Below are 14,339 nucleotides of genomic sequence, written 5' to 3' on the forward strand. Positions count from 1 at the left end.
CTCATAGTACAACTCATTAAGGACAGAGGTCCTACATGGGGAACAAGTGCACAATGATTCCTTTTTGTTGATTTAACAATTAATACTCTTATTTATGACATCAGTGATCACCTGAGGCTCTTGTTATGAGCTGCCAAGGCTATGGAAGCCTCTTGAGTCCACAAACTGACATTATTTAGACAGGGCCATAATCAAAGTAGAAGTTCTCTCCTCGCTTCAGAGAAAGTTACCTCCTTCTTTGATGGCCCTTTTTTTCCACCAGGATCTCACTTACAGAGATTTTTCATGTAGGACAATTTTTTTTTTGCCACAGTGTCTTGGCTTTCCATGCCTGAAATACCCTTGGGCTTTTCAGACAGATCCAAATGCCTTAACGGCTGATTCTTAGGCCAGAGTGCTGTTTAGGGCATTTGTCATTCTATGAGTCGGCTGTGTGGCCTACTTTCCATGTTGGATTGTTTTTTCCTTTTAATTCTATTATTATTAGCAGATGCTTGGTCTTATTTATGTGATGAGGGCTTTTTATTTTAAGGATGTCTACCATTTGTCCATCAGATTTATTGGAAAAATTTTTAATTTGTCCTTTGCCTTTAAGTTTATTTATAATTACCTTTATTATTTAAAAAGATTTTTTTGACAGGTAGAGTTATAGACAGTGAGAGAAAGACAGAGAGGAAGGTCTTCCTTCCATTGGTTCACCCCCCAAATGGCTGCTACGGCTGGCGTGCTGTGCTGATCTGAAGCTAGAAACCAGGTGCTTCCTCCTGGTCTCCCATGCAGGTGCAGGGTCCAAGCACTTGGGCCATCCTCCACTGCCTTCCCGGGCCACAGCAGAGAGCTGGACTAGAAGAGGAGCAACCGGGACTAGAACCCGGTGCCTATATGGGATGCCGGTGCCAGAGGAGGAGGATTAACCAAGTGAGCCACGGTGCCGGCCCATCCATCACAAGATCTTGTAGATGTTTATTTGTATTTCACTGAAGCCTTATTCTATTTTTAATCATAATCAGTTTGTTTTAGCATATAGGGCAATGTGAAGACATCATCCGTCCCACAGTAACTAGCTAATTTATACCAGCCCCATTGATTATGTACTCCTTCCTTTGGCCTTTGAGTTTTTAATATCATGTACTTGGATAACATTATTTTTGTAGAGTCCTTATGGGCACTTATCCGTCAGTTTTTATGGAAGGGGCCTAGTGTGGAATTGTTTTAATAATGTATCTATTTATTTATCTTCATTTGTATTTGAAAGGCAGAGAGTCAGAAACAGAGAGATGGAGCTTCCATCTGCTGTATCACTCCCCAAATGCCCACAACCACCAGGGCTGTGCCAGGCTGAAGCCAGGAGCCAGGAACTCCATCTGGATCTTCCGCATGGATGGCAGGGACCCAAATACTTGAGCCATCACCTGTTACCTCCCAGAGTGTGCATTAGCAGGAAGCTGGATCAGAAGCAGAGTAGCCAGGACTTGAACTAGGCACTCCAATATGGGATGTGGGCATTCCCAGCAGTGATTTAACCACTGTGCCTAACCCTGCAGCTGCAGCCTGACCGCCTTCTCTTGTGACAAGCGAGCATTTTCTGTCCTGATTGTCCTTTCCTTTGTCTCCAGCTGGAGAGACTTGGGGAACTCCCAGGAGGAAGGCTGGTATGCACAACTGGACTGCCTTTGCCTTCCTGGGCGTGGGCGAGTGAGATGGGCTGCGCCTCCCTGGGAGTGTCCCGTCCACACAGGCAGGAAGTGCCTCTTCTGTTTTGGCCTGGCCCAGTCCCAGTCACTGTGGCCGTTTGGGGCGTGAACTAGCAGATGGAAGATCTCCCCCTGCCCCCTTTCTCTCTGTAACTCTGCCTTTCAAATACATTAATACATCTTTAAGACAATCTTCTCGCTTGTAAAGAGAGGGCGCTTTCCCACGTGTAAATGTGGCAGTATTGTTCCATGCCTGAGACCCTGCAATGTGTCCACAGTTCGAAGTCTCAGCTCCTTTCCATGACTGACACGGCCCCCAAGACCAGCCCCTTCTCTCCAGGGTCCGCTCTTGCCATCTCCCTGTCCTTCCGATGCTCAACTGCCAAGGTCTAGAGCAGCTGAACTTCGCGAGAAGCTTTGAACGAGCCATTGTGTGTCTCACCGCTGGCCATTCGTCTCTTCTGGGTCTTCTGCCTTGAACACACTTCCTGCATGAGCTCTCATTGCTTCCTCCAGACTTACCCAGCTCACCAGGCCGGCTGAGTTGCCCTCACCTGGGTGACCCGTGGTAACTGGCACTCATCCTATTAGCATCTCTTACTAACTAGTGTTAATTACCTTATTTTCCTCTAGACCAGAGATTCTCAGTCTCATAGTGATATTCTGGAATCTGAATTTTGAGTTATATTTTTGTTTTTTTTTTGCTGTGGGGGCTGCCCTGCACACTGTAGGATATTTAGCATTATCCCTCACTCCTACTCAGTAGATGCCAGTAGTCTCTCCCGACCCTTCCTCCTCCACTTCCTCCTCCTCCCCCAGCATGACAAATATGCCCAGGCACTTGCCAACTGTCCCTTGCGGGAGAAATGGCCTGGTTGAGAAACCGTGCTGCAGGCCAGGCTGTTGGAGGGCATGGCTGGGCGTGTGTTGGTCTTCTCTGCTCACCTGGGCTCGTGAAGCTCCACCAGGGAGGAACGCACACTGGGCCTTGTCGGCCCAGCACAGAGGAGATGGGAGGGCTGAGGACAGCACGTGGCAGCTTTGAACAGGCTGTGAGCCCTTCTGAGTGACTCAAACACAGCTGCCCACAGCGCCAGACAGGGCTGATCTGCCCAGGGACTGGGTATTGACGTGAGTGACTTTGTCCTGCAGGCCAGGGGTTCTCCGTTGTAGGGTGGCCACACCTGGTGTGTTGCAGCCACCTTGAGGTGACTGAGGTGACGTGTCTCCAGTCATTCATGACTAACTAGGGAGTTTTCAGGTTTATGGGTGATTCACCTAGAATAAAAAGCAACGAGAGTGAGATAGAATAAAGTTATGTCAACAGCTGCCTCTCACTCGTTTGGCAGTTTGGTAGACTTTCTGCTTGGGGGGAGGGAGGGGCGTTATTACCTGTGCTGCCCCAAGCACTGCACGCCAAGAGCAGGGCTCTCAGGGGGCTTGGGGTCTGTTGTGGCAGCAAAGGGGCTGAGGGTTGGCTGCCTGTGTCACTGGGAAGAACCAATTTTTTAAAAAAAATATTAGAGAGGGAGAGGCTGGCACCGTGGCGCGGTAGGTTAATCCTCTGCCTGTGGCACTGGCGTCCCATATGGGTGCCAGTTCTAGTCCCGGCTGCGCCATTTCCAATCCAACTCTCTTCTATGGCCTGGGAAAGCAGTAGAAGATGGCCCAGGTCCTTGGGCCTCTGTACCCACGTGGGAGAAGGGCTGGCCGTGTGGGTGTGGAGGACAGGTCCGCCAGGCTGTGCTGCGCTCAGACCATTGCGCTGACACTCGCGCTTGTCCTTTGCAGGTGGCAGACGTTCGTTGGCGGACTCCTGCTTCACGTGTCATGGAAGCTGGGCTGGGTAGAGATCAACAGCAGCTCCAGGTATAGCGTCCTCCCTGCACTTCATTTCTGGGTCGCACCTGCTTACTCGCAGTATCACTCATTGCTTATGGCGTTGCCCTGGGGAACATGGATGTTGCTTCCAGTTGTTTGGACTTCTAGTTTCCTTCTGACCCTGAGACTTAATGATTTTATGATCTGATGAAACACAAATAGTGTTGTTGTCCTGGTTAGTAATGCCACTAACATAACATACAAGTTACAATACCGTAGTCACACGGCTTGGTTTTAGATCATAGGATCACTGTGAATGCAGCTTTAAATTTTTTGTGTGTGAATTGGTTTTAAAATTGTTCCCTACCTACAGAAAAGTTAGAATATTATAGAACTCTCACACCCATTACTCAGGTTCCCAGTAGTTATTATACCACACCTCTCTATTCATTTTTTACATATATGTAAATTTATATATATATACTTTTTTTCTGAATTATTTAAGAGTAAGTTTCTAATTTAGTAAAACATTGCTTCTTCTTTTGATTTCTAAATTCAGTAGAATTTCCTAAATTCAGTAGTATTTCCTAAGAGCAAGGCTGTTCTCTTCTATGACTACAATATGGCTATAAAAACCACGGCATTAACATTGACCACACTCTTACCTCATCTACAGACTGTATTTTCCCAATAATATCCTGGGTCCAAGGTCCAATTTAGCTCATACTTTATGTTATCTCCTATCCTATAAAACACAACCTTTCAGGTAAGTTTAAAAGAAACCTCGAAGGCCCACGTCATTTTTATGGCCAGAACTTTAACCCGAATTAGTTGTCTGCTCCTGCCTTACCTAGATAAATCCTCCTGATTCTTTGAAGTCATCCAGCTTAGCCTGAAATGATGCACAAAATGAAAGGAAAACTAAATCAAGGTTTATTTGGATAAAATAAACGTCCCAGCTGGGTGATCAGGCCAAGTCACTTGCTTTATAATCCAAATTTTCTACCCAACTTGTCCATTAATCAGGTTAACTGCTTGATTGCTCAGCCACTCATTTGTTTGGTATTCTGAGAAAGATTTTAAAGCATATCCAATATAAATATGAATAATTTGGCTTCTCCTAAAAATATAATATTTGGAGAGCAAAAACTAGTATAAGAAGTTTCATAGAGGAGAGATTGTGGGACCACAGGTGTTGATTCATTTACTTGAACCGATTATGCCATGATCTATTTTCTGAAAAAATGTGCCACACAAGATGCTTAATACAAAGGAATAGTTAGGTCATATCTTTGCATTTTCATGGTATAGGGCCCTCAGCTGGATGGATTAAAGATACTTTTGGCATATTATGTGTTATATTAAGCACAAGCCTTACTTAAATGCTTCATTGTCACAGTTCATAGTTCAATAAGAACTGGAGCTCCATTTAAACCAATAGGTTTAATGGTCTAATCCTGAATTCACAAGGCTTGTAATAGTTCCAATATGTTGTCAAATAATGAGGCACCGTGGCTCCAAATGGTTAACTTTGTTCCTGCGCAGAAGCAGAAGGTTCGATGAGAATGAACGCTCTTGCCATGAGCCCACTGGTGTTGATCAGCTTGGGTCTGCTACCCATAGAAAGTTCCTATTGACTGTTATCTTTCAGTTTCTTATGTTAAGTGTTGCCTAATCATTGTCTTTTTAAAATTACGTTACTCATGTTTCCTTAAAAACAATGCCATCCTGCATGTTTAAAACATTTGTGTTAAAATATGCATCACTTGGGGCTGGCTAGACACCTGCATTCCACATTGGACTGTCTGGGTTTGATGCTTGCTTCTGATTCCTAACTCGAGTTTCCAGCTCAGGCAGCAGGGATGGCTGGAGTAGTTGGGTCTCTGGTTCCCATGTGAGAGACCTGGACTGAGATACCAGCTCCTAGCTCCAGCTCTGGCCTAGCTCTGACTGTTGTGGGCATTTGGAGAGCGAACCAGTGACTAGGAGATCTCTCAGTCTCTCAAATACACACACACACACACACACACACACACACACATACCAGAAACTTACCACTTGAACCAGCTTTCAGTGTATAGTTCAGCGGTTTTTAAGGACATTCACAATGGTGTGCAGTCATCACCATCATGACCATCTCCCATCTCCACAACCTTTCCATCATCCCAAGCAGCAGTGGTACACCCACTACACAGTAACACCCCTTCCTCCCCTCCCCCCAGCCCCTGGTCACCGATGTTGTACTTTCTGTGTGTGTGATTTGCATCTTCCAGGTACCTGCTGTTTTGTTCTTTTGTGTCTCACTTAGTTCACTTAGCATAACATTTTCAAGGTCCAGTCCATGCATCAGAATTCCATTCCTGTTTAAGGCTGAGTGAGACTCATTTGTATTGAACTTTGCTTCTCCGTCATTTATGGATAGCGTTAGTCATACTTTTATTACTGTTTAGGGTGGCGTAGAGAAGAAACGGCTGGTAGAACTGGGTGAAGTAAACTCGTCTCAAGACCATGAGTTTTTGCCTGGGAGAGGTGATCCTCTGGCTGCGGAGGCCTGGAGTTCATCAGGCACTGTGGCTCCGTGTACTTGACATGGTGCTAGATCCTGCCTGTCTCAGGGCGGCCGGATCGCGTGCCCCAGCCAAGCTTCTGAGAGGCTGTTTCTCTCTCCCTCCTGGACGTCCTAGGGGTTTCACAGCCACGCGTGGCGTCAGCTCAGTCAGACTTCTCGTCAAGGATCCTAGAGTCTGGGTTTTTGCTGTATTTTATGCTGACACAGCTCAGGTTTCCCTTGGCCAGGGGGGTGTTACCAGCTGGCTACCAGGAGGGCCCGGCACCCGTATTCTGTTCCATGTTCCCGGGCTGGGTTGGGTCTGCTGTAGCTGCTGTTTTCCTTCTGGGATTGGTGTTTTCATTACGTAAGGAAAGAACCCAAGCTCCGAGTGCCCAGGTGACTGAGTACCTGTGCAGAGAGGGCAGAGGGGTGGCCCTCGGAAAAACGGTACTGAGAAAGCCCTTATGATCTAGAACATTCCATTCTCCCTCTCAAATGAGCCTCAGACCTGGCAAGCATTTCTTTTGTCTGCTGCATCCCTCAGTCTCTGGCTGTGCCATGTATTGGCTGTACAGAGTGGCCTTCCTGAATCATTCTCTCCCCACAATGCTGGTCAGGCGACCTGTCATTGCTTCCTGGTCTTGGATGGTGCCCTTGACACCTGTCTTGGGGCAGGCAGCCCGCCTTTCGGCCGCAAGGCTGTCGTGGGCTGGCTGCCTCTGCTGTCACCAAGCCAATGCAGAGTGGGGAAGTCACTTTCCCAGCAGATGTTGGAGTCTTGGCGGGAGTCTACCCGTGTTCTCTACAAAGGGATCCTGTAAGAGCACGGTGAGCTGTTTCATCTGCCAGACATCTGGCAACATCGTGACCCCACAGGCTCCCTGAGCCATTGCTGAGGACAGACCCAGGCGTGATTTCCCTGGAGACTTCGGATGCAGTTCCACAGCTCCTCTACTGCTGGACTACGTGCTTAAATAAAAACACCCCCAAAGGAATCTGTAACCTACTTGCCGTTTTATTGTCCATCATCAACAGTAAATATTTATTTATTTATTTGAAAGTCAGAGTTACACAGAGAGAGAATGAGAGGGAGAGGGAGAGGGAGAAAGAGAGAGAGAGAGGTCTTTCATCTCCTGGTTCACTCTGCAGTTGGCTGCAACGGCTGGAGCTGTGCCATTCCAAAGCCAGAAGCCAGGAGCTTCTTCTAGGTCTCCCGTGCAGGTGCAGGGCCCAAGCACTTGGGCCATCTTCTGTTTTCCCAGGCCACAGCAGAGAGCTGGATTGGAAGTAGAGCAGCTGGGACTTGAATTGGCCTCCACATGGATTTCTTTATTTGAAAGGCAGAGTTGGGGGAGGGGGCGTGGAACAGAGAGAGAAAGAGATCTTCCATCTACTGATTCATTCCCCAAATGGCCATAGTAGCTGGGGCTGGACTAGGCTGAAACCTTGAACCTATAACTCCATCTAGGCCTCCCATGTAGATGGCAGGGGCCCGAGTACATTAACAGGTACATTAACAGGAACCTGGGGCAGAAGCAAAGCAGCCAGTAATCAATCTTGCCCTCTGAGATAGGGTGCCAGAGTCCTAAGCAGCAGCTTAACCTGCTGCACCACAGTGCTGGCCCCTTCTTCTCATATTCATTAGAAAGCAGACAGGCACACTTACCATTTAGGGGCCAGCAAGACCTATATTTCCTTTGAAGCTTCAATTTCTTTGTTGATCATGTTCCTTAGTACTAACGGCTACTGTGTCTTTCATGTTGCACCTGCAGTCCGTCTCCTGAGGCTCATTGAGCTACATGTCCAGCCCTGGTCCTCCCAGGCAGGGTGTGGTACACAGTGTGGCTGTGGAGGGGACAGCTGTGCTGTCAGGATTGAAGGCAGCCCCAGACGCAGGAGCAGGGAGGGAGCGGTGGTCTTTCCCAACGTGGCGGTGTTGGGGCCTCAGCTGGCTGCCTGGAGGCCCTTGTTAACCTTTAGGAGTTGTTCCTGAAGAGGGCAACATTCCCATGAACTGGGATTATGTGTTGAGAACCTTCAACCAGTGAATGGAACAGTAGGTAGGCAGAAATGACTGTGCACGTTTGCAGAAGTGGGAAGAACTGTTAGGCAGCTGCCCTGGAGAGTGGAGCTTTGTGAGCCTGGTCCTTTGTGACTAGCCAGGGCCCTGCCTTGGGTGTGAAGCCTGCAGGCCTGCAGCTGGTGCGTGCCGGGGATTGGGCCTGCAGCTGCTTTATCGTCAGTCGGGTCAGCAAGCCATTGTGGGCCCTCTGTGGCAGTTACTCAGCTGTGCCGGCGACGTGCAGAAGCAGCTGTGGCCGTATTCACATGTTACCAGATGGAGTGACTGCGTGCCAGGGACATGCCTTTCAGAAACAGGCAGCAGGTGCGATTTGGCCCACTGGCCATAGATTGCCTGCTCTGGCTCTAAATTGTGCCCTGTAGGAAACACACCATCACAGAGCTCTTGGGTTCAAGTGCGATGAGGACTGGACTTTGTCACAGGGTATATCCCTCTTTGGATCTGAGGAAAACGGGAAGAAGGCAGAATAGGAGGAGAAGACGCTAAGGGACACGGTCACCAGCACCATGGCAAAATCCAGTGCTCCTCTGGGATTCTGGGTGAACCTCTTCTGCAGCAAAGCAAATAGTGGCCTTGCTGATCTAAGGGGTTGGGCAATGCCAGCCCTCCACCCATGAACCTGGGTGTCTCGCTGTCCTGTTGGTTTTCTGTGTGGAGATGTTTTGGGTCCACTAGGTGTCAGTAGAACACAGAATTTGCAGTGACTCCGCTGGAGGAGCCCTTCCTTCCGGCACCCAGGAAAAGATTACACCGCAGGGAATGTTTGCAGGGAGCAGATGTGCTCTCAATAATGCATGCTCTATTTAAAAAACAAGTGATTGGATTTAATTAGCCTTCCTCTCAGTAACAACAGTTCCCTCACTTGTGCCAACAGACTTTTGTTAGCTTCTTGTAAAATGCTTTTTTTTCATGGGGGAGCTTGGGGAGTGGTAGAATGTGCATGGAAACAAAACAAGCCCAGGATTCAAACAAGACACAATGATTGTGCTTATAAATCAGTTAAGAAAAATTATGTATTATCCCAATTTTCAAACCAGACCCTGTGGCACGTAGTGCTTGAACGTGGTAGGGTCTGCCACGTAGTTAGGGGCTGCTGGCTGACCCCCCTTCCTTCTTTCTCTCACTGTCTGCCTCCTTCTGTCTCTCTTGCTCTATCCCCCATCACCGCCCCAACTGGCTCAGCAGTTCCCCAGAGGTCCCCCCCGCCCCACAAGGGCCTGAGATCCTGCCAGGACCACCTCTGGGTTTAATTCCGTCCTGCCTCCTTTGTGGGCAAACAGGGCAAGGGAAGGCCAGCGCAGGAGGCCCAGGTGGCACTGATGGGTGAATAGAGAGGAGACAGGTCTCTAGCTTGTGCCTGATGCACTGGCCCGTGGCCACCTTAGATTCGGCCATGGTTAGGTCTGTAAAGGAGGGCGGGTCAGTGTGACCGCTCTGGAAAGATGCTGGAACCAGTTACAAGGTTTTTTTTTTTTTTTTTTTTTTTTTTTTAAAGAGATATATTTAGTTTATTTGAAAGGCAGAGTGACAGAGAGAGAGAGAGAGAGAGAGAGAGGGAGAGAAAGAGAGAGAGAGAGATATCTTCTGTGTGTGGTTTGCAACAGCCAGGTCTAGGCGAGGCTAAAACCAGGAGCCAGGAACTCTACCTGGGTCTCCCACATGGGTGTCAGGGGCCCAGGCAATTAAGCTATCCCTGTGGCCTTCCAGGCTCTGCGTAAGCAGGAAGCTGGCATCAGGGGCCAGAGCTCGGTGTGGAACCCAGGTTCTGTGATATGGGACACAGGCATCTGAGCTGCTGGGCTAAATGCCTGGCCCTACAGTTAGTTTTTTGTTGTCAAATTATAGTTACAAGATGATTGCTAATAAATGTTCACTGAATTTGAAATTGTTAAAATTCCCTACTTGGGCCATTTAAAAGAGACAGGCAGTAAGGTGTGGGTGTTTTTGACTTTCATTCCTGCCCTACAAATCCAGGTAACTGTCCGTACCAGCAGTTCTATTCGGAACAAAGTCTCTTTCCTTGAGAAAAGCAGAGGATGTCAATTACGGTCATAACTGGATTTTCTTGCTACTGTTTTCCCCTCCTATCAATCTAGAGTGAGAAGGGGAATTTTTTTTTTAAGTCACAAAAGTAACACACAGTGATTCATTCAGCAAATATTTGAGCATCTGCTCTATGCCAGACATTGTTCTCCTGTTGGGGGTGTACAGTGAACAAAAAAATAGCCAGAAACCCTCCCCGAACTGGTGTTCTGTGAAGTAGGTAGGCAGTGAGCAAAGGAAAATGTGTGAGGTATCTGATGGTGGCAAGTGTAGAGAAGAATATAGCCATGAAAGGAGTGTGTGCATGTGTGTGTGTGTGTGTGTGTGCATGCCCCAGTAGGTTACAGGAAGTTGTTATTTTATACAGTTGTACCCCTTTCTCCATGGGGGATGTGTTCTAAGACCCACAGTGAATGCCTGAAATTGCAGATAGTTATCAAACCCTAGATATATGATGCATTTCGTCTATCTTTAAAAAAAAATTTTTTTTGACAGGCAGAGTTAGAGAGAGAGAGAGAGAGAGAGAAAGGTCTTCCTTCTGTTGGTTCACCCTCCAATGGCCGCTACAGCCGGTGCACTGCACTGATCCGAAGCCAGGAGCCGGGTGCTTCCTCCTGGTCTCCCATGCGGGTGCAGGGCCCAAGCACTTGGGCCATCCTCCAATGCCTTCCCAGGCCACAGCAGAGAGCTGGACTGGAAGAGGAGCAACCGGGACAGAACTGGCGCCCCAACTGGGACTAGAACCCAGAGTACCAGCACCGCAGGCGGAGGATTAGCCTAGTGAGCCGCGGCGCCGGCTATCTATTTACCTACCTACCTATCTACCTATCTCCTGATGTGAAAGAATTTGTCAGGCACAGTACAAGATTGCCAGCAGTCACTAATAATTGTGATGATGTGAGATTATTGGCGTGGGTGACGTAGGTGTGGAGGTGTCTCTTTAGGCTATGACTTAAGGGGGACTTGGACACAGCACTGTGGTACCACAACGGTGCATCTGATGGTGGAGATGGCTGCTGAATGACTACTGAGAGGACTGAGTGTCTACTAAGTGTCTACAGCATGGACACCAAGTGCATACAGCATGAACACACTGGACAGAGCACTGGCAGGTCCCTGGGGTGGGAGGGACAGTGCCAGAGCTACTCTGAAGATCGTTCTGCAGTTTTCCATTAAATATTTTCAAAGTGCAGTTGCCACAGGGAACAGAAACCTTGACTAAAAGGAAACTGTAAGAGGGAGTCATGAACAAGACATTTCCGAGTGGGGCTGTTGCTCCTAGGGCAGGTGGGCCCTGCCTGTATCTGGGAGGAGAGGGCTCCTGGCAGAGGACACAGTAGCCAGCCCTCAGGTGCAGAACCAGAATGCCGTGAGACCAGAATGCAATTTTGTTTCCACTTGTAAATGCAAATTGTATTGTGGACACCTCTGCCCACTCCCAAGATGGTTTCCAAGGATACAGTTGTAGAAGTAAATTTTTCAAGTCAAAGGGAATGCATGGTTTTGAAGGCTTTTGATAAGTGTAGCCACGCTGTATGTAACACCTTCTAGAAAGATACCAGTTTATTATCTCACAGCAGCATATGAAGGCATTGATCTGATGACCTCTGATATTATACAGTGACTTTAAATTGTCGGTGGATTCTTGGGCAAAACCTCATACATCTTTCATTTAAATTCTCTTGTTATTAGTGTGGTTGAATAATTTTTTATATGTTTCTTGGCCATTTGCATTTCTTGTGTGTGTGTGTGTAAGAGAGAGAATTACATTTTTGTCTACTTACTGTTTTTCTTTTGGAGAGTTAATTTTTTATAGTGATTTGAAAGATTCATTATACATTAAAGATACTGAACTCCAGCCTCTTTATGTTGCCAATAGTTTTTCCTAATTTGTTAATTATCTATCGATTTTCTTTATGGTAGTTTTGGCCGGCTCATTCTGTGGAGGATCTGTCGGTCTTCCATCTTGACTCCTGTCATTGGAGTTGTGTGTGAGAGAGCCAGAGGGGGACAGTTATTGAGTGGTGCAGTTGTAACTGTGCCAGGCCTTGCCCCTAGGCTCTGTGTATTTGCTGCCTTCTCTGAGCTACTCAGTAGCCTGCTGAGTTCTGAAATGGAGAAAGTGAGTTCTAGCAACCTAGCTGTAGAGTTGGAATATGGATCCAGGTTTATCCAATCACTGTTAAAAGCAAAATTTTAGACCAAATACTTTTTTTTTTATTATTTTGAGAGGCAGACACACATTCACACACACACACACACACACACACAGACACAGAGATTGAGAGAGAGAGAGATCCCAAATTCTTGTAACATTCAGGGCTGGGCCAGGGCCCAAGCTGGGAGCCAGTAACTAGTTCAGGTCTCCCCTGTGGGTAACCTCTTGAGCCATCATTGCTGCTTCCCAGGGTCTGCATTGGCAGGAAGCTGGAGTCAGGAGCTGGAAACAGGTATCAGATTAGGCATTTTGATGTGGAGTGTGAGTATCCCGATTTGTGTCATCTGCTAGACCAAATACCTAGCCCTAGAAGAAAAAAATTTAAATTTATTTGAGCAAAGGACAATTCATGAATTGGGCAACACTTTGAATCAGAGGAGGAGGTTCGGAGAGGTCCTCGGTAGTGGCCTGGGCCAGTGAACTTTTCTAGACCAATGCAGAAGTAAAGACTATTTGATTGGCTACAGTTAGGCATCTGCCTTTTTTGGGGGGTGGGGTGGGTAATAGTTCAACGGGAAGGCCATAGTTATATAATCAATCGGATGGTCTGCCATCCATGACTGGCTGAGGCTCAGATCTTTTTGTTTTTTATTTTTCAGTCAGTTACACCAAGTACCTCCAAGTTCAGTTTGAATCAGCTTACGTAAGAGCTCTGGGTACAGAGACAACCTCGGGCTAATGGCCTCCTTCTTATTTGCTTTAATACCACAAAGGCCACATCCTCTCCACTGTGTAAAACTCCTGCTCGGTGCAATGCTTGTCCCTCCTTCCTGCCCCCACCCCTGGATGGCCTGGTGCATGTGAAGTTTGTCCACCTCTTAGAGCTATTGGTTAAAGTTAGGCAGCCAATTGCTGGCTCATTCCTTGAGAGCAAGAAAACTAATTATAGTTTCAAAACATTTGGGTCACCACATCAATTTTTTTTAAGATTTTATTTATTTATTTGAGAGGCAGAGTTACAGAGAGAGAGAGAGGGAGAGACAGAGAGAAAGGTCTTCCATCCGCTAGTTCACTCCCCAAATGGCCACAATGGTTGAAGCTTTTCCTATCTGAAGCCAGGAGCCAGGAGCTTCTTCCAGGTCTCCCATGTAGGTTCAGGGTCCCAGTGACTTGGGCCATCTTCTACTGCTTTCCCAGACCATTAGCAGAGCTGGATTGGAAGAGGAGTAGCTGGGACTCGAACCAGCGCCTATATAGGATGGCGGCTCTGCAGGCGGAGGCCTATCCCACTATGCCACAGTGCCAGCGCCCCCCCCCCCCATAAATCTAAGATTATATTTGCGAGTGCTCAGAATCAATGTGATTTGCATCACATTAATCACATTAATGAACATTTGAGTCCATTTGGGCTGCTGTAACAAAAATACATAGAGCGCTTACAGAAAACAGGTGTTTCTTTGTCCCAATTCTGGAGGCTGAGAAGACCCAGAGCAAGGCCCCAGCAGATTGGGTGTCTAGGGACAGCTGCTTTCTGGCTCACAGCTGTGTCATCATGGGGTAGGAGGGGCAGGGTGGCTCGCTGGTAAGGGCACTAATCCCTTTCCTGATGGCTCCATCCTTAGGGCCAAACCATGTCCTAAATACCTCCTGAATCTGTCACCTTGAGGGCTGGGTTTTCAACATTCAAGTATGAATTGTGAGGGCACACAACATTCTAACCATAGCAAGGAGAGTGAGCTTGTGACTACTAAACCACAAAGTTGTCGTTGCTGTTCATAGTGAGCGAAATGGAGAAGCCATGTTGTGGAAAATATATTTGAGTTTTGTCTTCCAGCCAGAGGGATCAGGGACTATAAAGCATCAAAGGTGAAACTGTTTAACTGCATTCTCACTCAGCAGGGCACAGGGAGGGTCCCTGGATCCTTACGTCCGGTTTCCTATTTGATGCCTCAGTGTGGGTGTCCTTAGGGCACCTCATGTTCATAATTT

At 47.5% G+C, this 14,339-nt stretch overlaps 1 protein-coding gene across 17 annotated transcripts in view; it reads left to right on the forward strand.

Annotated features, from left to right (window-relative positions):
- SLC35D4 (solute carrier family 35 member D4) overlaps positions 1–14,339 on the forward strand; it is a 128,579-nt gene that overhangs the window by 8,438 nt on the left and 105,802 nt on the right. For all 17 annotated transcript variants that reach the window (XM_070050391.2, XM_070050392.2, XM_089305260.1 and 14 more), the window contains exon 3: positions 3,486–3,563. In XM_070050391.2, coding sequence (XP_069906492.2) covers positions 3,486–3,563 — 78 coding nt within the window. The remainder of the gene's footprint in view (positions 1–3,485; positions 3,564–14,339) is intronic.

The sequence above is a fragment of the Oryctolagus cuniculus genome, chromosome 10 (genome assembly GCF_051225735.1).
Source record: "Oryctolagus cuniculus isolate XC-2025 breed Fujian yellow rabbit chromosome 10, ASM5122573v1, whole genome shotgun sequence".
In the NCBI taxonomy this organism is placed as follows: domain Eukaryota; kingdom Metazoa; phylum Chordata; class Mammalia; order Lagomorpha; family Leporidae; genus Oryctolagus; species Oryctolagus cuniculus.